Source organism: Uloborus diversus, unplaced genomic scaffold (assembly GCF_026930045.1).
Source record: "Uloborus diversus isolate 005 unplaced genomic scaffold, Udiv.v.3.1 scaffold_421, whole genome shotgun sequence".
Taxonomy (NCBI): domain Eukaryota; kingdom Metazoa; phylum Arthropoda; class Arachnida; order Araneae; family Uloboridae; genus Uloborus; species Uloborus diversus.
In genome coordinates this window covers 1-26,143 of record NW_026558595.1, presented here as the reverse complement: position 1 = coordinate 26,143, position 26,143 = coordinate 1, and the positions used below count along the sequence as shown (strand labels likewise).

At 31.2% G+C, this 26,143-nt stretch overlaps 1 protein-coding gene across 1 annotated transcript in view; it reads right to left on the bottom strand.

The window, feature by feature from the left end:
- LOC129233445 (ATP-dependent DNA helicase Q4-like) overlaps positions 1–25,851 on the bottom strand; it is a 62,671-nt gene extending 36,820 nt beyond the window's left edge. Inside the window, exons 1-8 of the mRNA XM_054867470.1 lie at positions 25,759–25,851; positions 17,113–17,759; positions 16,280–16,506; positions 11,981–12,109; positions 7,931–8,056; positions 6,761–6,853; positions 4,730–4,866; positions 2,659–2,925 (exon numbers count right to left, since the gene is read on the bottom strand). Coding sequence (XP_054723445.1) covers positions 2,659–2,925; positions 4,730–4,866; positions 6,761–6,853; positions 7,931–8,056; positions 11,981–12,109; positions 16,280–16,506; positions 17,113–17,759; positions 25,759–25,851 — 1,719 coding nt within the window. The remainder of the gene's footprint in view (positions 1–2,658; positions 2,926–4,729; positions 4,867–6,760; positions 6,854–7,930; positions 8,057–11,980; positions 12,110–16,279; positions 16,507–17,112; positions 17,760–25,758) is intronic.
- Between the last annotated feature and the right edge of the window lie 292 nt (positions 25,852–26,143).

Sequence of the window (26,143 nt, the reverse complement as noted above, 5' to 3'; positions counted from 1 at the left end):
TGGGGATGATAATTATATATCTTTAGAAGGTGCATAAGTTTCAAAGTTTGTAATAAAAGTGAAAAAAAAGATAAGTTTCAAAACTTTTTAATAAAATTGTAAAAAAGTAAAGCTAGGCAATAAAAGATAAAATACAGCAATGTGCAAAAAAAGTTCAAAATGTCAAATTCTGGTCAAGTTAACAAATTACACTGTTCGGCGAAACAAACCCCTTCAAAATGCTTCTGACATTTCATTGGCTGATTCTTATGCAAAATGACCCCTTGAATCCGAATATGACCTTCGTTTTCCCCCTAAACGTACCAATTTTTTTTAAAGGCCCTCCAAGTTTTTTTCAATTTTCGTTAGTTTCAGGGCGATTCTTCTTTTTTAGAGGTGAAAGGAGCTTTATATTAACTGCTAACATAGTTTTGGAAAGGAAGAGCGTTTCAAAGTTCAAGATCATGGACACTGATAGCACAATTGGGGACTTGGGGAAAAAAATATTAGAAAAATCGCAAGAAACAATCTTTTTATTTTGCTTTTTTAAAAAAGATGTTTAAAAAAAAAATTTTGGCGCAGAATGAGAGTATGAGACTCGCTTCTATGACTCCCATGTTCAAAAACATTTTCGCAATGTAAAAAAAAAAAAAAAAAACTGCCTTGTGAATGTCGCACGTTGCATATGAGTTGAATCGCAGGTCTTCATTCAAAAAGACATTCTTCTGGCTGATTCATATGTAAAACGACCCCTTGTTTCCAAATACGACCATCTTTCCCCCCTATCACCCCCCTTTTTAGAACCTCTCCCTCTCCCCTCCTCTGATTCAGAGCCATCTTTTTTTTTTAATTTGGAGAGGGAAAAGAGCATTACAATAACCGTAAACATTATTCCGAATGACTAGAGATGTGCAAAGCTCAATATCTTGTGCAACATGTAGCAAAAAGTAAAACTTGCCCCCCCCCCTCAATTAAACATTCAGCCTCAGAAGCATATGAGAGTTTTTTTGCAAGACAATGTGTTGGGGGGGGGGGGGGCCCATGTTTTCCTTCTTGCAACATATGCACAATATTTTGAGCTTTGCACATTTTCAGTCATTCAGAATAATGTTTACGGTTATTGTAATGCTCTTTTCCACCTCCAAATAAAAAAAAGGCTCTGAATCAGGGGGGGGGGGGGAGGAGGTTCTAAAAAGGGGGCGTAATGTGGGGATAGTTGGTCATATTTGGAAACAAGGAGTCATTTTACATAAGAACCAGCCAGAAGAATGGTTTTTTGAACGAAGACCTGTGATTCAACTCGTTTGCAATGTGGAACATTCACATGATAGTTTTTCTTTTTAAATTTTTTTTACATAGCGAAAATTTTTTGGACATAGGAGTCATAGAAGCAAGCCTTATACTCTCATTCTGCACCAAAATTTTTTTTTTACAAACATCTTTTTAAAAAAAGCAGAATAAAAAGATTGTTTTTCGTGATTTTTCTAATATTTTGGGGGGTATACCCCCGCCCCCAAGTCCCCCCACTTTGCTATCAATGTCCATGATCTTGAACTTTGAACCTCTCTTGCCCGCCAAAATTATGCTAGCAGTTAATATAAAGCTCCTTTAATCTCCAAAAAAAAAAAAAACTTTGAAACTGAGGAAAATTGGAAAAAAAAAGGGGGTAGGGGCCTTTAAAAAAAATTGGTACGTATAGGGGGAAACGGAGGTCATATTCGGATTCAGGGGGTCATTTTACAGAAGAATCAGCCGACGAAACGTCAGAAGTATTTTGAAGGGTTTTTTTTGCCGCACAGTGTTATTAGGACTTATGCATGAACAAAAACTAAAGGGATGTAAAACATTTTAATGATGCATGAAAAGAAAGCATTTGCATGGTATTATAACAAAACTCAAAACAATTCTAATTTAATGCAAAAAAAAAAAAATGTTTCACTTTTCTCAAAACGTTTATTTCAAACTTTTAATTTCATGCACAATCTAAAGATATAAATATAAATTTTAAAAATTATTTTCCCCACACTTAGGATGCCAATATACAACTGTGTTTTGCTATTAGCAGTGAAACCTTACTGAAAATATCCATTTTTTAACCCACCCTACTAAGCAGTATCAAACTCAGTGCATTATTTCCAGTATTCATTTTTATTGCAGTTATTGTGAAAATCATTTCTTACAAAACAATGCAATGTTTTTCTTCAGATTTTGAACAATTGGGGCTATGAAAAACATCAAAACTCTTTAAACTTAAAAGCATAAAACCATATATTTAAACATTTTGTCAGTGTCAAAATATATGAATTTAAAAAAGTATTACTTTGCATGTGAGTATATGCATTCATTTATTTGTTTGAGTCATTTAAAAGACCTTGAATATTTAATAAGGGTGAAATTATAAAATGTACACCTCAGTTTTTTTTCATTAAAAAGGCACATCACCTTTTACGTTTGCGCAAGTTAATGCCCATAAAAAGGTCTCGACTATTTAAAGAACCGAACTTTTCTTTCTTTTCTGTGCTTTCCTATGTTACCCAGGAAGTTTTTTTAATTTTGGAGCGAGAGTCATCTTAATATGAGATGTGCCAATCGGGTAAAAAAAGGTTGGGCACCACTGTTTTAAAGCAAAAATACCAAAAAATAATAATACAGAGTAAATAATGATAAAACTAGAAATACTTTATAAAGTTGTAAATACGAAGGTCTAAAATTGTGTGACCACTGTGACAGACAATGAGCTTCATCAATACAAGCAAATGATATTGGAGGTAGATCAGCTGGCAACATCCCACTTCCAAATGCATTGCTACCAATAACAGCTTCTGGTGACACAAGCAAGATTTGAGCTGTACCATCAGAAATTTCTGTCAATGATTTCTTCTTTTGTACATCTGTCAGTCCACTGTGCAAGCAAACAGCATGCAGACTGGATGATAAACCTGTGACCTGTTTATGGAAATAAATTTAAAGAAACAAATAAATAAAATCAAGTAACCATAACAACAAAGGGGAAAACATGTTTCAAAAAATTTTAAGGCATGTGCAAGTTTTCTTAGAACGAACAAAAATTAATTTTCAATGAAATTGCATATAAGTTGCACAATGAGCTGTAATTATTACCCTGAGCTGGGACTAAGGCAGAACTACAAGCATATACCAACAGCAACCGCCAGATTACAACATTCAGGGTTTCACCATGCTATTATTAGGGTTCATCAGTCTGGAATAGCCACAGCTGAGCTGCATTCAGACATTCTCTGATAGAAGCTGAGATTACTTTCACATCAGTAGCTAAAGACATCACTTCACACTGGTAGAACATTTTATCTAACAGCGTGAGGATACTCTCAGCATTTACGAGAGGATATCGGCCTCCGGCTCGGTTAAGCCGCCAACCCTTTAGATCTTTCATGTCATTTATTTTAACTTGTCTTAAACACTGGAAAAATCACAATGGTGTTAAGCAGATGCATCATTTCAAAATTTTCTAGGGGTGGGGACAAAGGCTATACAAAGGTACTCATTTCATATTACATTAAAAAATAACAAAAACCATTTATATGTATGTAAATATATAAACTTCTCAAAGCCAATCATTAGTCAGTCATTGGCTATCGTTAAGAGGGCCAGGAGATGGCAAGGGTCCCCTGTGGTGGTTCAAAAATACATGTAAAAAAAAAGTTTCTTCTACATAACAGGACACCCCTCAATATTTTTAGACTTGTGGGTAGTAATATACTGGAAGAGTTTAAGCTTCCTATTTTAATTGAAAGAGGATGCTCAACCCCATCCCAGAAACTTCAAAGGTATGGGAGAGGGGGGGGGGTTAAAAAATACATTGAAGTGAAAAAAAAATGCTACATATTATATTATACGTAAGTAATATGCATATACATTGCAAAATAATAATTATTTACAAAAAAAAAAAAAAAAGCTGGGGAAATTAAATGTTTCTAAATTTGTGACATTTTCTATGCTACGGCTAATGTTAAATTGAGGGGTCATTGAACACCCTCTTAAAATTTGAGTAAGAAGCTAAAACTTTTACAGCATGATACTATTAGTAAGTCTAACAAAAAAAAAAAAAAAATTAATTTGAATTTTGTCATTTTGAATTCAAATTATGTTTTTCACAATCACGAGTGTGTGTGTGTATGTGGGCATGTGTGTGGTGGGTATGTGTGTTTGTGTGTAGGGGGTATGTGTATGTGTGTAGACATGTGTGTTTGTGTCTGTGTGCAGGCATGTGTGTTTGTGTCTGTGTTCAGGCATGAGTGTGTAGGTAGTTGTGTGTATGAGTGTTTGTGTGCGTGGGGGCGGGGTATGTGTATGCGTGTGTAGGCATATGTGTTTGTGTCTGTGTGCAGACATGAATGTGTGTATGTGTTTGTGCATGTAGGTGTATGTGTGTGTGTAGAGGTGTATGTATGCACATGTGTGTAGGATATTGACGCCACCTGGAGACGGCTTTCGCTATAGGAGCAGCATCGTGAGGAGCCGGTCGACGGTGATGCTGCAGAGGGTGGCAGAGACAAAATAAAATGATAGGAAGCCAAAAAACAGTCAAATGAAAGCAATAAGCAATCGTGATTGCTCAAAAAAAAGGGGTGTCCTGGACTCTAGCTGAAAAAAAGTTTTTTTAAACCACCCTAGGGTCCCCTCCTGACCTTCCTAAATGATGATCTGGTGTTAAATCTGAATTGAAGCGCAGTGTGCTAAATTTAGAAGTTAAAAATCATAATTAAACTACCTGGTCTTCCATAAGGGATACTAAAGGAGATACGACGAGCGCCAAACACTTATTTTTCTTGGCAAACATATACGCTGGCAGCTGGTAGCATAAAGATTTTCCTGATCCCGTAGGGAGCACAAGAAGAGTAGATAATCCTGCATTAAGAGAAACAAATACACTGTCATATATAAATATGAGCAACAAAAATGTTAGTTGTATTCTAAGAAAATATTATGGTTTATATTAATTTTTCCACATTTCTAAAATAATAAAATAGCAGTTTCGTAACAAATGCATGTTTTAAAAAATCAGGGAAGTAATTTAAGCTTTTTTTTTCTTCTTCAATTATGCTTCACTCAGATCCTATGCTCATATAGGTTAGCAACAAAAATTTCAATGGGTTTTACAATACATTTTTTCCAGATTTTAAATTTTGACTTGTAACATTTATAATTTTGTAGCATTATTTTCAAAAAAACATAACACTTAAAAGGGACAAATTTGTTGTAAAGATGCTCCTTGATGCGGCAGATAATGCCCCACCAATTCCATTTTTCTCCCTCTGACTTCCAGTCCTCTTTATCCCATAAAGTTAATTATCTGTCTTGTTTACTTTCACTGACAAAAAGCAAATAGTTATAATACTTAAAAAATGGAAAAGTTAACAACCCTTTTATCTGCTTAATAAATCTAGTTTATATTTGTAATGTTGCTTGGATTTAAAAAGATACACTTTTACCTGTAAATGTGAAGAAACACTTTAATATAATTTTAAAACATGTGGTCAAAAAATGTTGACATACAAATGAAATTAGGTGTTGAATGCAGAGATATGTGAATAATGATATTTAATAGGTCTAAAAACAACTAAATAAAGAGTAACGGCACCAGTAACAGACAAGGGTCCAGCAATAGACAGTCATAAGTTTGGATTTAAATAATAATAATTTTAGGTGGGTAAAACTGATGTTGTTACAACTTATGAATACAGTTCAACCATCTAGTGTTATCAAAGTGAATTTCATGAGTTAGTTGGTGTTTTACAAGGCAGTGGTGGAAGGTTATGAACAGCCACCAAAAGATTAGCTGGTGTTTCATGTTCATTGAAGTTCAATAAGGTTTTAGATCTAAAAATAAAGAATTTGTACACATTTTGAAGAGAAAAGGGAATTATGCCTGTTACTCGTCCTTCCCTCATCCTATCAGTTACTGGATATCATCAGAATTGTCAGTGTTTGTTACTCGCGGTTGGAGCTTTTTTGAAATTGAGTAAATAACAATAGAATTAACTAAGTCATAGGATCCAGAAGCAGCAAAAGGTTAGATGAAATGTAGTTGCATGAGAGAAAAATAGTTTTAAAAGTCTAAATATATTAAAAGGCTCAGAAAATTGAGTTAACCTGCGAGCGATGTCTTAAGCATGTCTGTTACTGGTGCCGTTACCCCAAAGGATGTATCAAAAATGTTTAATTTTAAGAAATAGGTTAATTTTTTTCTCAATGCACTGGTAATTAGACAGGATTGCAACTCAACTGCGAAGGAAAAAATCCTTGCGTTTTCCCTGTACAAATAAGCAGCATTACAAACAATGAGCAAACACTGATATTTGTACACGAATATTAGTATAGCGATAGTTTAAATAAAAAAATAAGAATAAGGGGAGGTAAAGAAAAATGTATTAAAACTGAACGGTGACTGAAGGTTTGTATTCATAAGTTAATGTTTTGTCACAAGCTCATTGGATATTAATTTTACATGTTAATGATACAAATGACATAGTAATTATCCCAAAAAATCCTTCACAGTTTATTATTCAAAAACATTTTGGTGATCTATAATCAAATTTATCTTTCACCAGGACATGAAGTAAATTGGCCGGGATACCGGAATTCTGCCAGAAAACCGGATTTTTCCCAGTCAAACCGGGACGTCTGGCAAGACTATTAACATATAATATTATTCTTTTGTCGTATTACTGCAGCTGAGTATTGAAGTTTCACCCATGGTACCAAAAAAGTATAACTTAAAAAGAAAAGTCCAATTTCATACCACTCAACACTCTCATAACAGCCACCTCTTGGCCTCTTCTGAAGCTTTCAAATCCTAATTCAGCCAATGCTTCATACACTTCATCAGGAGTTTCTTAAATAAATATGAAACAAATATTGAAAAGGTGAAAAAATTAAACTATAATTAGTGCTCTCGTTCAGAGAAGATTCACACACACATTTTTTCAAACATTAGAGACTTGCCATTGTATAGTTTAAATCTATAATTTAAATAGAAGAATCCCTTTACAAAAGTAAGTTTAGTGATTACAAATGAATTAAATGTAATAAGAAGCTGCTGTACCTTTCCTTTTATTGCCAATTAATGTCTTTTTTTTTTACTGTTTACACATTTGACATATGCTGTCTGTTCAAATTCTGACATTTCTTTAAATTGACTCATGATTATTTTTTTCTTTCTTCCATAATACAAAATAATTTTTAACAAAAACTAAAAATGAATTAAACTTACAATTATCTCAGAACACTTTTAAGTGCATAAAAAGTTTTTTAAAAGTTGGACAGAAAAATGTTAAATTATCAAATTTCACGGTCTGAACTTATGAATTTAATAAAAAAAAAAGTTAAAGTAATAAGGTTGTTTCCTTCAGTCAAAAGTAGTACTTTCAGTCACTGAAATTGATAGAATAAGCAAAAAATATAACATGGACCCAGAAAATTCTTTCATTTTCCCAACAGTTATTTTTTAATTAATTTTTTTTAAATGTCTGATCTTTCAAACAAGGCGTGGTCTTGATTACGTCACAAATGATGCTCTTTGGCGCATCTTTGTACCGCGTTTCCACGTTATGATAATCAAGAGGCGAATTAAAATTGCGCTCTACGCTTCCTATCAACCATATCGTTGCCAATATACGTGAGTAAAGAAGCGAATTAAATATTTTGCTCTGTGAATGGCAACACAGAATGGCATTTCATCATTTGTGATGTCATCGGCAAGAAATGTAAACAATGAAAGCACATTGATTTAAGTAATTTTTTAAAAATATTAAACTTGAACAAATTATTTAAAAGATAGTTAGATCCTATGTTTCTTTCAAGAAAAAATACCTTTAAAATTTTGGAAACGACCCCATTATCTTAGCCAAAACATCTACAAGCAGTTTCCAATAATAACTCCACACAGTTATCAAATTACTGACCAACTCACTTATGACATTTCCATTTGGAAGAGGATCATATAAAGGCTTTATTGTCCTTTCAGAGCAATGGTTGTTTTGACTGAGAGGTAATTCAGAAGTTTCAAAACTTTCTTCAAATGAAGTAGCAGAAGCATCTGAAAATAAATCAATAAATAAATAAATGAGAAGTTCAAACTAGTTTTTAAATATCACAACTCAAACAGGTCGAACACAAACAATCTACACACAAACATGTAAAAACATAATCCAAAATGCATTTATACCTGATGCACAATGTCCTATAACACAAAACCACTCAAATAAATCGTCGCTGAAAAGACGAATAGACATATTTCAAAAAAATCGAAAAATGAGTTATGACCACCACAGAAATGTCCAAAGTCGATTTTGTAATATGACCAATGGGCATATCTCTACAGTAAATAGTAAAAAAGTTACACTGGTGGCGATTCTCAAGCGATACAGTAAACTGGAAATCTTTAAAATCGGTTTTTTGCAAAATGCTTAACAGTGAGACACGCCCATTCGTCTTTTTAGTGACGAAATTACTGAGCTAAGGATGACGAACCATCAGCCTTTTAGAATTTTTTAAATGGTGTTATCAGTAAGTCAGTACTAACAAGTAATATAACTATTTCATTTTATTTGGTGCATATAAATACAGTGGTTCCCTACAGTGTTCGTATGCTTACCATTTTAAATGAAATAGGGCCCAATCTATTAGTTGATTGTTGTTGTTGTCGTGCCAGCTAGGCCGGCAATTTGGGGGGTACACTTTTCCAACTGTACCACAATTTGGTGTGAAGTCCAACTTCCATAGCACACACAAGGCATAAGGACCCCTTTATAGGTAGGCAACCATTCACAGCATAACAGCACATTCACACAAAGAAAGGACAAGGACAAGAGAGAGGAAGTACATCCATGCCAAAGGACAATAAAAAAGCCAGCTTTGCGTTTTGTAATGAAAACTTCCCACAGTGATATGTCAATTGAGAATAGATAAAATGTAGAGTGAAGCCTTCATTTTTTGAAAGCAATGATCTTAGGTCCCATGATATATTTTAAAATAAAGTACTGGAAGAAATCGGCTTTCTTTCACAGTTCTTTCAGGTTTACACAAACGTGTCTTCCTGTCGTCGTAGCTGAACCGCGTGGTGGGATCATTGCCTCAGATTTTCCTAACCAAATGTAATTTAATGTCATTTTTGTTTATTAGGCAAAATATTTTAAATTGTTTTTTGTTTTAAAAGAGTGTATAGTCATTTTAGTTGTAGAATGTTAGGTTATTTTACACTGTAAGGGAGAGGGGGGTGACTGATTTTTGCTTATTCACGGATTTTTTTTTACTTATGTCATTTTTTTCAACGATAGCTTTTTTATAGTTAAACTATTTTTCATATGGGGACTTTGCAGCAGGGTTTTCCGTTTGTTCTAGATGTATTGAGTAGTTAGTTTTTTTACACTAAATAGCTGAGAAAGATTTTTATCCTATAAGTGTGATTGAAAGAACAAACCATGCACGATATGAAGATCTTTCAAGTACGTAAGAAAAATAGTTAATAAGACAATTGCTTCAGTGGTCATTAGATAAATTAAGTTGAAATAAATACACACATTGTAACACAAAGTAACTGAAAAACAATTTCTTTTTACATATTTTTTTCCAACTAAACGGTTTAAAAATTTTTAAAAAGTTTTCAATAAAGTTTGAACAGAACAACATCTTTCAGGTCCTCTAGTATGTGTATATATATGAGTGTATGTTTCCCATACAAATCCAGTTTACAATAGATCTCGACCAAATTTGGCAGGGAGGTACTTAAACACCGGAGAAGGAATGTAGGGAAAGGGGAGGGGGGTGGGGTTGCAAATGACAAGAAAGTACCAAACCCTTTGAATTTGAATTTTAGGTCCCGAAAATGGCATTAAATGGCTCTTTCTACCCTAAATAATTATCTGATTTTTTGAATTTAGGTCCCATTCTAAAGCCTGTGAAAAATACCCCTGAAACCGATTTACTTCCTTTAAATTTCAAATAAAACCAAGGCTATAAAATCACTGAGCAAAAAATTAAAAGCATTTTCAAGTCTAATGGAACTCCAATATCAAATCCGAAATTTATCATTTGCCAATGAGCTCAATTTAAATTATTGTGAACAAAATCATTTTTGATCTGTTGCAATTTTTTTTCGACAGTGAACAAATAAAATTCTTGCTTTTTGCTTTGAAGTAAAACTTCTCCTTTTGATTATTTTTTTGGCCATTTACCTTTTTTTTTGGACTGCTAGCAGATGATAATCAAGGATTTTAGTTGTGTTAATGGAGGGTTGCGTTTAATTTGTTCGGGGCTTTTAGCTTTGCCGTTAACGAAACTTAAGAATCATTATTTTGATGGCCAATTTCACAGCACAGGGGTAGAAGTGACCGACTTGTCACATATAGGACATTTTCCACAAAAAATATAGGACAAATATAGGACACATTATATGAATAATTTTGCTATGAAAAAAGAAATACATATCATATATTACTTAGTTATTCTTATAAATCATTTCGTTTAAAAAAAATTTCAAACAAAATTATAACTTACATCTGAAATGACTTTCCTGTAGATGAAAGAAATATTTTTAAAAAAACAGTGTACTTTACAGACTAAATAACTAAACAAAATTTGAACAAAGATAAATTTTTCTTTTTTCTTTCCCACTTATGATCCAAGTACTAATTCCACTGCTCTTTGATTTTATATCTAAACTGAACCCTTTACCACTTGTATTAAAAACAAACAGAGCTTGAGAAGGATCCTTCTGGCGTTTTTCAGAGTTTTCTTTATGCTGAAATGTTTTAGCATGCAGCCTCAATTGCGAAAATCCACTATTGCTTATGGGCACTGAACAGTTGCAAAAATGGCAAAAAGCGGTAAAATCATCTTCTCCTTTAGTGCACCATGCACCAAAATTTATACAAATTAATGTCCTCCTGATTCAATCACTCCACACGAAATTTTGTTGAGCGATGCAATTTTGCCATTATAATTCCACTTATTACCACAAACTACGTTTTAACATCATAAGGAACTAACATTCCACGATCCCAAAATTCCACAAAAAAAGAAAAAAAAAGATTGCAAAAAGAAGATTAGAACATTCCGATCAGAAAATGCACTGAACGCAAAATATACCAACGAAAACCATGATGGAAAACAAAACAAATGGCTGTTGCCCTCTCCCCCCCCCAAACGCAAAATTCTAAAACCAACTTCAGATTTAGTTCTCGAAACTCCACCCACTATAGAGTGACGTCACATTGCTGTAGCCAATGAGTGAAGATGCCTGTTGTAGGATTTAGTCAGTTGAGTTTTTTAATTTGAAATTCATTTGGGCATATATTTTCAACGAAAAATCCGATGTCAGAAAGTTTATTTACTGTTCCTTTTAAAAGATATATTGGGTAAAAAACGGGAATATAGGAAATATAGGACATTTTTGAAAAATATAGGAAATATAGGACGATTTTGATGCCTTTTTTGAAAATATAGGAAATATAGGACTACTTCGACCCCTGACAGCATTTTTTTTGACTATATCCTAATTGTTGAACATGTGTCATTTGATGTAACTTTTATTTTCGAGGTAGACCCTGCAAAGCCGGGCGACGCAGCTAGTATAAAATAAAAAAGGAATGTTATATTACACTATGACTTTGATGTATTAATATATTGTATTTTTTAAGAACATAACTTTTGGCTATTTTAAATAATAAAGGATCAATATTAATATGATTAATACCTATAGTTTTTATATTGCCAAAATAAATATCGGGTCTATATTAGCGAACTCTGATTAGCGTTATTATTCGTATGACACAAAGTAACTCCTACAGTAGTTTTCTAGTATGTCTTAAAATTCCTAAAGTAGTGGCAAAAACAATTCCAATGGAAATACTCGGGAAAAAGTGAGAAAGTACAGAGTTTAATATAGTAAAACATGAATATAAGTTAAAAAATGCATTTTTACTATGCTTCAAAGAATTGCTGGGAAAAACTTTTAATTTACCTTCATACATTTTGACAACAGCAGATTTTAGGGCATCTGACATTTTTTTCTCGGCTAATAATGCTGCTTCTTCTAAAGTTGGCAAAGCAGGCTCATCAAATTCTTCATCTTCAAAGAATTCTTTTTCCTCTAAAATCAAAATTATTAATAGTTTTGAATTAATTTTAAAAAAGTAATGATAAAAATCAAAAATGAATTTTTTGCAGTTCATATTCTTAATTTGATATAATAGTTTTTTTTTGGACACAATTTCTAATGAAATCAAAACCACCAATATTGTAAGTAAAATAACAAAAACAGTATCATAACAAATATTTTCTAAGTTAACTAGTGGTAAATTGGAAACAATAATAATTATATGATTTTTGTTAATTTATTTATTTAATGATGATAGAGGAATGACAAAAATATTTTATTTAATATTAAAATTTTCATTAAGGATTAGCTTATTTCTTGAACTAGAATGATTTTTTTAAATTCATTTTATTGAAAAAGTAAAATGCTTTTTTTTTAGTTTCTTCAACAGAAAAAAAAAAAAAAACCCTAATACAATACAATGCTTTTAACGTAGTTGGAAATTTTTTTTCCTGTTTCAATTTCACTTTTTGAAGACGAAACAAGATCCTACCTATTCTATTCTCAAACAGTTGGAAACTATTAAAAATCATTGTATCAATTGGAAGAGAAACAAAATTATTCACATCAACCCTCATGATTTGCACACGAAGTTTGAAATTTAATTTCAAAGAAATACATTTAAACAATTTCTAAGGTTTTCAAGCACTTGAAAATGAAACTTTTTAATTTCAAGCAGTTTTCAAGGTTTGTTAAAAGCATATGAACCCTATGAATTTAAGTCTTATACGTAATTCTTAAAATTTTCAAAGTTCTCCAAATGAAAAAGAAAGTGGAATGTCTTGTAGCCCATCAGGTGGGTCATCAAGAGCCCCAGGAAAATTCTTGGAAAAAAAAGAAAGAAAAAAAAAAAAACCATATCTCTCTAAAATTTCAAATTGTGTTAACATTGACATTTTTGCACTTATGATTGTATTACCTGGTCTATTGGTCTGAAGTTTGTTATTTCACAACACTGAGGTAAAAATGTGAAGAAAAAAAAATGAAAATTTAAAAATAACCAGTTTTGATTCATATGTTAATTGAACTTATTGCTTCCTCATGAATATTTATTAAACAAAGAAAAAATTAATCAATATCAAACTTCTGGATGTGTGAAAACTTGAAGTGCAAACTTTTCTTGACATAGAAAATTTAAGCATGATGCACACACAAATATGGGTTAGGAAACTTTGGTTGGAATGTTAACAAATATTTCTTTCAAAACAATTAGTAATATCTGTTGCTGTACAAAACTTTATACCATGAAAAACAGCCTATTTAGCAAATACTGGGTTCATACACTTGTGGTCAAAAAAAAAAAAAAAAAAAAAATATTCCCTGACTTTTCCAGGTTGTTTTTTTAGAAAATTCCAGGTTATTTGTTTCATTCAAAATTAAGTTTAAATGGCAATATTTTCAAAATAATTAAAATTGTTTAAAGCAGCAATGCAGAAGAACTAAAACTTGAACAAATAAAAAAAAAAATTGGTTTTTTTTTCTTTCTTTTCTCTCCTAAAACTTGAAGTTTTTTCAAACATTTTGGTCAAATTCGTTTTAATTTGTTTACTACTTGCTGAAAACAGAGTACTTTCAACTTATTGTAGTGTTTCTTCGATGTCACATGTAATAGTATGGCGTTTTGTTGTAGTCCTGCTGCAATCTTTTAGAATTCGCTTTTGGATTACAATACTTTTTTTTTATTTTCTTATTAGTATATAACACAAAACATATTGAACAAAATACAAAGCAAAATTTCAGTATAAATATGATTAACTAGTTACACCGATCGGCATATCATATAATGCATATAACAAAAAGCAACATCTGCCGATCATAGGCCAATGCCAACAATCATTTGTTTTCCTTTCGCATATTAAAGGATATTTACATTAAAATTTCAGTTTCTATTTTCCAGAAAGTAATACAGTGAAACCTCCCTTAACGGACACTCCCGAATAACGGACACCTCTAATTAACGGACATTTTTGCAAGTCCCAGTCCCTCAATATAGGCCATTCCATGTAATTCACTCTGAATAACGGACACTCCGAATAACGGACAGTTATTTCACAAAAAAATTCTTTTGCGATCGTATCACTTCCGGTTTTTTTTTCTTTTCACAGAATATCTTAGTAACTGCTTGCCTTACAAAGTTTTTCATCCTCCACAACTGATATTCCACCCCCCCCCCCTATTTCCTTATCACTGTTTCTTGGAATTAAAAGGGTGGTAATGGGCAGAGGCAGCGATTAGGGTTTAAAAATTGGGGGCAGAAAAAAAAAGAACTAAAAGGCATGGTACTTTTTGAGGGCAGCAAAAAATGAAAAAGAAAAAAAAAAGTCATAATTTTGCAACGGCTAGTTTTGAGAGCATTGAAGCAGATAAGTGAAAACTGATGTCAGTCTAACAATTAACGTTCGTTTTTCTTAAGATTTTAATGAATTTTGTACACAGTAACTATTCAAAAGTTAAGATAAAAAAGAGGAAACTAGGCGGTTTTTCTAACTGGGGCTCTCGGAAGATGCAATTGCGCAGACCGGCGCCGGTAGTAGTCGGCTTTATGGCGGCGTGGTTTCGTTGGGTTGTTTAATTTTTAACATGAAAAAGATTTGCCCATATTCAAGGTCATATTGCCAACTGTCAATCATGCAATAGTGATACTTGAGATAAATAAATTAAGCATAAAAAGTGTGCGAGGGGGGGGGGGGGGTTGCTCCGCCAAATCGATGCAAAAAAGAGATAATGCAAAAAAGAGATGTCAAACTGTTTTAACTGATTACTTTAATTGATTAAATGCTTTTTAAGACAAGTGTGTGCTGTCAGTATACCTTTATTAAGAAAAAACAGATTAATTACACTTGACATAAAATGTAGTAAAGCTTTCGCAATTGTTTCGATTGTGTTCTACAAAGTAATCAACAGACCATTTTGAAAAAGGTAAATCAAGTAGTTCCTCCTAATAGCGAACACCTGCCAATAACGGACAAAACTTCTGGTCCCTTGACTGTCCGCTATTCGGAGGTTTCACTGTAGTTAACTTTCCAAATTTCATAACTTTTTGCACATTTTGTTACTTTCAACAGTTTACATTGATATAAACATCCAATTCTGTTTTTGGAAGTTTCCATCTACTTCCATCAAGCAAACAACCAAATATGATGACTAAGTGAAAACTTTAATGAGTAGAGTTATGAATTTATAGCATAAAAGTAGTTATAAATAACTAATAATTCTTAAAAAACTACAATTAAGACAAAATAGTCATGTTTTAGCACATAAGTGCCTAAATCAATTGGAATAAAAAATATTCTGAACATTAAATTCTCTTTTTCCAGAAAATATTTATGAATTTTCTGGAAAAAAGGCACATTTTGCGTTGTTTTCATTTGCTTGCACTGCAAATAACATCCAATGCCGTTTTCGGGAATTTACGCACTTAAAAAGTCTTGTCTACTTTCATCTTGGGAATGGCCAAATATGGCGGCAACGCCAAAAAAAAAAAAAAAATAATAATAATAATAATTCTTTGAATTTGTTGCATGAAAGCAATTAAAAAATAATAAATCTTCATGAAACTACAATTCAGTTGAAAAGTTTTTATCACATTTGCGTCCAAGGCAATTAGGATAAGATTAAGTTAAGAACAAAATTTTTAATTTCTTAAAAACATTTAAAATAATAATGATAAAATAAAACAGTTTGCATCCTATTTTGTGTTACTTTCATTAATTTGCAATAAAAGAAAACATCTAATTCTGCTTTGTTTTTGGAAACTTAGGCATTTAAGGATTGTGTCTACTTCCATCTCGTGAATGACCAAAAATGGCGGCTACGTTTCGCACGTAGCGGAAAAAAAATTACGATAAAAAAAAATATATTAATTTGAATTTTTGGCATCTTGAATTCAAATTATGTTTTTCGCAATCACGAGCGTGTGTGTGTATGAATTTGCGTGTGTGTTTGTGTAGGCGCATGAATAAATTACAGCCATGTCCATACAATAAACTAAAGGAATTTACGAAATGTATGTTTAAAAATATATTAAAAGGTGTAAATGAAAATAGTCCGAGGAAAATTATAATACTATACTGACTGCTACATGTTTATAGCATTGAGTAGACTATGAAATTAAAATTCAGGAAATCCTTTTTACTATACAAATATCATTTTTTTTAAGCTTACTAGACAGTGCTGTACAGCTTCTGGCCCAATGGCCAACTTGACCACATTTGAAGCAAGTTGACCTTGAAATTGGTGTAGATGAATCATTGTCTGATTGTTTCCTTAACTGCTTCCACTTCTGCCATTTCAATTTGCCGGCGTTTACAGGCCTGTGACCACGGGAAAACTTCTTCTTCTTGATATTAACTCTTACATAATTTTCATTCAATGTCCCTGCTGCAATTTTTCTAAAGAAGCATTTAAATATTAATTAGTAAATTAATCAGTTAAAGAAAAAATAAAAAAGACTACTTTTTTTTTTTTGCACATGAAATTACTATTTACTACAGTTTAAAGCAAATACTAAACAGCAAATAATTGGCAAAGATTGTTGTAAATACAATAATGAATACAAAACAAAAGGATAGATTCTTATGATTCTTAAGTAAAACAAAGAGATTTTTAGAACAGTTTTAGCATAAATAATAAAAATATAAAAATAAAGAAATCACTTCTACACTAAGATGTTTTTCTTTAAAAAACTAATTTGATAAAAATGATTTTCATTTTTTGATTAAAATTGAAATAATAATAATAATAATAATTGTTTCCATATCATATTTTCTACCTTTGCTTTGAAATTAAAATAGCCTTGCTAGGCAACTATTTTAAGTATCAACAAGCAAAGATTTTACTTTTTGCTACAATCTACTGATGCTTAACAAACACTCACTAGAACACTTTTAAATATACAAAGAGAAAATAAATAAAATAATGAAAGCAAAAAATTAATTACAACATCATACTAACAAATTTAAAAGTTTTTGTAATTTTCAGTTAACATGCATATTTACCTTTGTAAATGAGCAGTTTGATTGCTTTTCTTTGTCCAATTTTGGTCCAACTTTCGTTTTATACCTTTCGTTTTTACGTCTTTGTCATCACTTTCATTATTTTCAAGGAAGTCTGATTCAGTTTTCAACACCTGACTTTCACCATGAGAAGGAAACTCTGTTTGGTCGTGATGTACTTTTAACACCGAAGTCGATTCTACACTTTCTTGTTCTTGTGACATTCGATTGCTTGTCTTTTCAGGAGGGGCTGGCTCATTAAAAGTGAAAACATCACTTCCTTCATCTTTCTCACTAGTGTTAAGAAAGTTTTCAGACAATTTACACTGTCGCTCAGTCCTATGCTGATATAAATCATGCTCGCTGTGATCATTACTTTGCTTTGTTGAAAATTTATTTGGAGTTTCAATGCCTTTATTTTGACTAGTTGTAATCATTTCAGCAGTATCATGCTCTAAATAATCAACAGCTTTCTGTTTGGCTAGAAAAAGTTTGCCGCCATTGTTATCTAAACTATCACTATCACATGACTGAGTGACAAAACTATTTTCTATATCAAGTTCTGATGCATTTTTTTTAATAACATGAAAATCAGTTACATTATTTTCTAAGTCTAACTTGCACCTTTCTAGCCACTTATGATCAATATTCTGTTTAAAATATAACTCTTTGCAATTTCCATTCACAACAGGAGATAAAATATTCACACTTTTAAACTTTTGAACAAAGCTATTAGTACTTTCAACTTTTGTCGGTAACTTTTTAATTTTGATACCAAAAGAAACACTTGACTCCTCTTCTCTTTCATTTACTTCATTCCCATATTCTAAATCATTAAGAGATCTTTCATTATTTATGTTGTCTTTTCCTGATAGTTGTTTTGATAAAGGCATAAGGTTCATCTGGGGAGAAAAAGTTTACATTTAGGGGACACCTATAAAACTTTCATTAATACACAATAAATAAATAAATAACATAAAATAAAGAACTACTTTATCTAAACAACATAATTTCAGAAGAAACTTAAAATATTTAAATGTGTGCTTCAAAATTATCTAGCACAGTGGATGCCGGTTAATTGAATCAACCGCTTTATTAAATCAAATCGCCAAAAACAGAAAAAAAAAGGTTTTTTTGAATAAGCCCATTTACTGAATCAAAACTGTTTAGGACAAATGTGATTCACATAAGGGTCGGCCACAATATTACAAAAAACATTTAAACTGCCAATTTTTATTTAAAAAAAATTAAAAAAAAACTCTATAAAGCCCACGACTTCTTAGAAATAAACAGTAATATGTGCAGTCAAGGAATGGCCTGCAAAATTAATAATCTACCGAAATAAACCTGAGATAACACTTTAAATTTTATGCTAAATTCTCAACTTTACAAATTAAGGTACCATTATTAGTTAAAAAAATCCAAAAAAAAAAAAAAGAAATGAAGTTGATTCTGGTTAATAAGACCACTTTGGGACCGGGCCATTTTGGTCTTAATAACCAGCTGGTCCGATTAAGCAAACAGCACCTGTGAAGTGACCGAACATGCTATACACAAAACACATAAATACCTTAATAATTATTGTGTGCCCCATATCTATAGTGAGCATACAAAGAAGAAAAATTGCGGCTTACGAAATTTTTACATTGAAAAATAAATTAAAATAACGCGAATAATATGTTTACACTCGTTTAACAAGATATTCAGACCTATAAGTTTTTCGTTCCTCTTTCCAGTCAGTATCAAATCAATTCAACAACCAGTAGTAACTAAAAATGTGAGAGTGAAAAAATAAGAGATAAAAAGTACTGATCGGACATTAATTAAATGTAAACTACAAATTTTACAACTGAACTTTTGTTTTGAAAAAATTTACGTATTTTTGAATGTGCTAACTGAACCGAAGAAATTTGAAACTTCATTGAAATTTTAATCTCTGCTGGAACAGTGCTGCCACGTAATGAGGGGGGGGGGGAATTCGTTAACCATTTTTTTTCCTGAAAATATTTCTTAATTTAATTAAAAGTTACAAGGAACCATTATTAATTTTTATTGCACAAACTATTAAGTGTGTTGACATACTTGAAACTTGCTGCAAGCGGCCAATAAATTTTTTTTTTCAATTTGTTCTTATGTTCCTTGGTCTGATTAAACAGATTTTTTGATTCCAATAAGCGGAAAATATTAGGCTTGTAGAATGAGATTTGTTATGGTTCTTTAAGATTTGGTCCAAATAAGCGGCTGGTCCAATTAATCGGTGGTCCAATTAAGCAGATTCCACAGTGTAATGCAAAAATGAAAAATACACTTCAAATTGTGTTTGTAAAAGAAGCTAATTAACAACGGAGCAATCAAAAACATTTAAGTACACAGAAAACAGTTAGTTTGGTTTTACTCTTTACATCGTAGATAATAAATAGTATTAAACTGCATTAGTGTTTTCAAAATATTTACTTTGAAATCATAGGAATATACAAACATATTGAAACATTCCAAGTATCATTAACCGTCTTCAAAGAAAATTCAATAGATTTGTGAAATGAGCAATTTCAAGGAATTCCAACAGCTGGTCTGGCATTGATTTAAGGTAATTTTTACCTGTCTGTGTTAAATTTTTATTCCTTATTCAAATAAAGATAAAAAAAACTATTATTTTATACTATATTTTTTAAATCTTAATTTTATGCATTCTGCAGTAAATCTCAAAGGCACATTTATTTATCATTACTTTTAACTATTATTGTAAGTAAATCATTAACTCAGTGCTATGTGATTCGTTTCCAAATTTTACTGGTCTGTAAGTCAAAAGAGGTTGAGGAAAGCTGATCTGTACAATGACAAAATTAATGAAACAAAAAAACCTCAGGCTCTAAGATATGTGTTATGAATACCTACAAACAATACTGGTAGCAATAAGTCAACAATAGCTTCACACTAAGGTTGGGCAATGTAGGAGTTTCATGATGCATCAGCAACCTCACATCACAATTTTGCGATACATCACAATGCTTTTTTATTTTTAAAGCTTTACTTAAACTTGCTTGTTTAAATATTACAAAATATGTATAAAATATATAAATATAAAAAATGTCAATTACTTGCAAACACATTTTAGCACCAGCAAGAAATTATCAAAAAGAAAAAAAAAAGCTTTAAAAAGCATAAGACAGCAATAAATATTGCAGACATGTGGTTGGGGGTAACAGTGGTAAGAATGAGGCTATTTTTACAATGTTAAAATATGTAAGATTATGGGATCAAAGTCAATTTCATTCTCAAGCTGACATCTTGCATTAAAAAAGGGGCTCCTCAAAATAAGTGTCTGCAATTTCAGTTGCTATTTTGTGCTTTGCACTTAGCTTTTTTTTTTTTTTTTTTTGAAGAGTGAAGATATAAACTTTTTTTATCAATATATTTTTTTTTACAGAGCTAAACAAAAAGTTTTAGAAACATTGAGGGTCTTTGTTCGTTTATGATACCTCTACTAGCATTTGTTTCAAATGATTCCAATAACTAATTCTTCACACTTTCATCTCTATGTCAGACTGGCTTGACATTCTGATAATTAAACATTGGTGTGAAAACTTCAGGATCAAAATAACAATCACTGCAGACTCTGGTGTCTATACATCAGTGCTTGGATTTGTAGTTGGTGCAATTAATACGGTATCAATGCATTGGTTTAAAAAGAAATTCCAAGCCAGTTTAAATGATGTGGGATGTGCACCAGTTTTTTACGATGCCTACTTCACACATATGCTCACTAAACACATTTAGTATTTTGTGTGTCAAGTTTACATCTCTGAAATTGCATTCAGAAATCCAAACATAAATTTCCATACATACATTAAAAAAGTATAGAGTTACTTACATTGGGATTTTCAATACCAATCTTCCTTTTCATTCTCTCACAATAATTTTCAACTACTGCAGATTTTGATTTAAGATGAAGTTGTTTGTGGACTTTATTTAAGTTAGTATTCCAAACATCATCCTGCTAAAAATTAGATTTTTTTATGTGCATATAAAAAAAAAAAACCTTTTACAAATACTAAAATATTAAAGATTAGCACTTTGATATTTAGATTAAAATTATATTTATATGTGCAACAGCCGATTCATACAGCATAACCATAAGATCCGTTTTGAATGGAAACATCTAGTTCCGTTTGCAGTCTCATTGTCCCTGCACATTCTGAAATGTCCCATTTTCTAAAGTGACAAAATGGAACATTGCATCACCAAAAGTCATTGGGCACAGCTTTTTTTAGCATTTTCATACCAATAAATTAAATTATGCATAATTCTTAAAAACAATTCTAATGTAAGCAGAAGAAAGGATATTTTTGCTTATGAATAATTTGTGGACTAAAAAAAAAAAAACAAAGTTGCAAATCCCAGTTCTAAAAGCAACATTGATTGATAAAGTAAATTGCAAGAAATTCTACTAAGAATTATTCTTATTCAAAATCAGTACCAGATGCACTCAAGCACATTTTTGCAGTAAAAATACAATGTCACATCAATTCTTATCATCTATTTTTGTCTGTCATAAACTGTAGAACAACAGAAACTGACATCAGCATTAAAGTTTGTTTGAAGTTGCAAGAGTAGCTGCTTTAGCATTTTTTAAAGATATATTGACCAAATTTTTGGTCAAACAAATAGCTGATTCTATAGCCATTAGGTTCTATAAATTCTCACTACTGAGATGAACACAAAGTTAAAAAGGCTCTTGACTATAACCTTGACAGTCAAAGTTCAACAATTTTTTAATTCTATAAAATGCAGAAGAAATTTCTCTAGTGGCAGGACATTAAACTTTAAGGTAAGAGAGTCGGCAAGTCTGAAATTTTATGAACCAAATTATTTGTTTGCTCATGCAACCTTATTTTGCATTAAAAAAACAAACATTTTACACATGTATAAAATAAATATTGTAGTCACAATTAGTAATACAAATAATACTTGTAATTTTTGTTTTCCGATTTGTGAAGAATTGCTAATTTTCACAGCACCAATGTTTTTCATTTTCCAGTATTTTCTGTAAGCTTCTAAAGGCAAAATAAAAGCACAAATGATTAATTTCAAAAAAAAAAAAAAAAAAATGTGATTCAAACAATTAAAAGAGAGAAATAAAAAAAAAATTACCTTTTATTTCATCAGGGGCGGTTTTAATGTCTTCCTGTAAAAGAAAAATGGATGTAATAAAACAAATAACATATTTACAACTCTAATAAAGCTACTATATTTTAAAGAAAATATTAATAAACTTTTATTATAAATGAATGAAAAAAAACTTTAATAGCTTATCATTAAAAGCAAAGATTCAATCAGTTGTGAGTAGGGGCTGGAGGCAGTTCTTTTGCAAATGCGCCTCTGAATCCCCAAGGAAAACAAAGGAAATAAACTGATTAAAAATTGCAATAAAAGATGACTATGAATACACTACCAGATAGATTTTTGTTAATTTCCAAAAAAAAAAAAGTCCCCTTTCCTTCTTTTTACTTTCAGTGTGCAAATATATAAAGTAATGTTGGTTATTCATTAAAAACTCTTGAACTTCTATTGCACATGTAGTCCGGAACTCTACTTGAAAACAATTTATGGTTGCAAAAGTCAAAAAAAGCATACTGGAAGGGAAAAAGTACCATCGTACGATGTTCCAAAGGAATTATTACTTCTTTAGTAGGGTCATGAGCACTTGGAACAGCTTAAAGGAAGAGGTGGTAATGAGCAAGGGGGTGGATAGCTTTAAGAGGGTTACTGAGCTTCATTGGGGACTTATAAACTGAGTAGGACCAGCCTAGCTGGGCCCAGCAAAGCCTGTTGCTGGTAGTCACATTTGTATTTGTATATTTGGTTACTTAACATAATCTTTTCACATTTGGCTCTCTGCTAAATTTTGCCATCAAGAGTGAGTGCATGTTATAGAAGTAGCTCAATGCATGTTAAATGAATTTGAAGCACAAGTTTTAGGTTGCATAGATTGCCTTCTTTTCTAGTTTTAATTGACAGCCATAAAAGGACTGATATTTTCAAGAACCATTGAGTGAAGCAGTTCTAATTTTTTTTCTTCCAATAAGAAAAAAAAGCGTGAAATAAAATGCTCAAATTTTAAGAAAATGTTACTGGTTGTCTCCGAATAACTAAATAAAAAGTAGGTTATATTCAGTTGGCTTATAACGACTTCTATAATTCAGATAAAATTGGTCACTGTAATGAGCAGGTTTTTATAATGCAAAATTTAGAAGATATTGCATGTTTTTCAGTCATATTAAAAAAAAATATTTGAGTAATTTCTACAAGCTTTGCTTTCTTTCAAAAGAGAATAAAGAAATGAATGAAATTATGAATACTTGCCCACATGATACTTTAAAAATACATTTAACCACAAAATTCACAGATCGACAGATTTTTAGATTTAGAAATGATGGTTTACCTCAACTTCGTTATTATTATTATTATTATTTTTTTCAAAATGTCAGTCTATCCTCTTATTTAGGCATTGTAGAGGCTTTCCACTTATTCCACGGGTCTGTCCAGGATTTTTCACAAAGTCCGTTTTTTGTGAAAAATCAAGTAATTTTGTGAAAAATCAATTATTTTTGTGAAAAATCAAATAATTTTGCAAAAAAAAAAAAAAAAAAAAAAAAAAAATTGTAAAAACGTAAATTTAGACTTTTGAGATGGTGGAAACTGAATCATTGACACTTAAAGTTGAGTGTTTTCTCTCTTTTCTGTTAAAAATATCATTCTTGAGTGTTTTTCTAGTATTTGGGGAGAGGGGGGGGGGGAGGCATCGCTCCCTGGAAGATGGGCACCCCTCAAGTATCAATATTTATCTACCATTCTACATCATGTTAAATTATACTAGAAATGTTATTTGTATAGTATTTAAAATAACTGTAAGAAAAAAAAAATTCAAGCAGGGGTTCAGCATTTAACTTTTTAACCCAAGACACTGTTTAAGAGCAGAGTTTCATTTAAACCTTATAAACTCTGTGATTTTTACAAAAATAAAAAAATATTTTATTTGTTTACCTCTTAACTAAGCGTACTAAACATTGAAAATTCGAAAAATCAGATTTACACAGCGGATGCAAAGAGATTGCAGTCCTTAAAGTGAAGGCATTAAAAGTATAAAAACGGCTTGTAAAATAAATTTTTTTGATAAAATTATTTTTAAATTGCATTTTAGAGTTCTATGATAAACATATCATTAATATCTGGACACAGTTGAAGGAAAAATAAATAAATAAATAAAATAAAAAACAAACCATCGATTCAGCATTTTAATTATTGACTCATAAAAGAAAATGGAATTCCGCTTTAAAAACTTGAAATAAGCTTTGTTACAAAAATAAAGAGATTTTTCATTTATTTGCATCCTAATAAAGCGAAGTTACTGGCTTGAAAAAAAGAACAAAATATGATTCTCATATCGGATGTAAAAAGATTGTGTTTTTCAAAATGTAGGCATCTATAGAAAAAAAACGGTAAATAAAAGTTTATTTAAAGTTAATTATCCTTTTTAGCATCGAAAAACCAAACCCATATAACTTTCTCCCAAAATAACAGTTTAACATTGCACCACCAGACACTAAGTGGCGATTGGCGATAAGTTTGAATTTTGTAACCCTACCTGAAGCGATCACATCCCCCCCCACCCCTACTATCCTTTTCAGTTCTAAGTTTCTTTCACTGTACATTATTGAAGATTAAATTATGAGTGGGGAGAAAAGTGCTAACTACGCCTATTCAGAGAATGTTGACGCTTTTTCAAAGAAGTCATCAACATCGCTGCATTAAACAAACAAGCAAAATTATAAACCAAACTGACTTTCAGCTGTTAATTTCTTTCAAAGAAACCAACAACAGGCATTATATTTATTGGCCGTAGTGATTATTTATGGCTTGCAGAAGCATCACAAGAGTGCCGATATTTTTTCTTTTGCAAAATTAGCTGATTTTGTACAAGTTGATTCCTCTAATATAACTTTAAAAAAGGTTCCAAACATTATCGTTTTTATACAGGAAATATGCTGTATTATTTTAATTTGAGATTTGCTCTTTCAATAAACAATTTGTGAAAGACCCGTTTTTGTTTATCAGAATTTTGTGAAGGGTCCGTTTTGGTTGATAGGGATTTTGTGAAAGGTCCGTTTTGGTTGATCGGATTTTTGTGAACGATCCGTTAACGGACCCAAATTTGCTCTGGCCAGACCCCTGTATTCCAAAAATTATTTTCATGAAATCTATCCATTGTCTACATAGGTGGCTCGTACAAGGGCCATTTATTTGCTTTTTAGAGTTAAAAATTAACAATTGATTAAAAACTTGGTGGATTGATTTATTTCACGAAAATAAAAACTAACCCAATTGTTCTTAGAAGATAAACATCCCTGAAAAAAAAAGAAAAGAAAACATCTCGCAAAATAATAAGAACTTGAGGAATACGATAATTAAGAACAATTAAAAATCTAAATGACCAAACAAACACAATAAAAATAGTTTAACTTGAAGAGAAATTTTCATTCTATTTTTTTATTAAACATTGTTTACAACATCTGAAATAAAATTCTAATTGTTTCGTTTGTTTTCAAGCATAAATAAAAATATTAAAATAGAAAATAAATCTATTCAAACCTTATCTGGCTTTTTCGAGTTAATTTTATTGAAATCAGTTTCCCATAGCTTAATTTTCATTTTCAACTGATTTATTTGTTCTTCTTGAGACATAATTGAAATATACGCGTCTATTCAATTCATTAAATGATCAAATTATTTCATTGGAAAATGGAAAGTTTGAACTGAGCGTATGTTGTCAAATGTTGCTGAGTAAAATTGAAATGTTTAAAAGTTTCTGCAAGCAAAAAATTTGATTCAGAAACAAGTTCGTTCAATTTTAGAAAACAATTATGGGTGAAATCATTAAAGGTTTGAAACATTATCACTAGCTATATAAAAAGCATATGATTCTTAAAAAATGTAAACAAACAAAAATAAAACGCGCGCCAAATTAAAAGCTGTC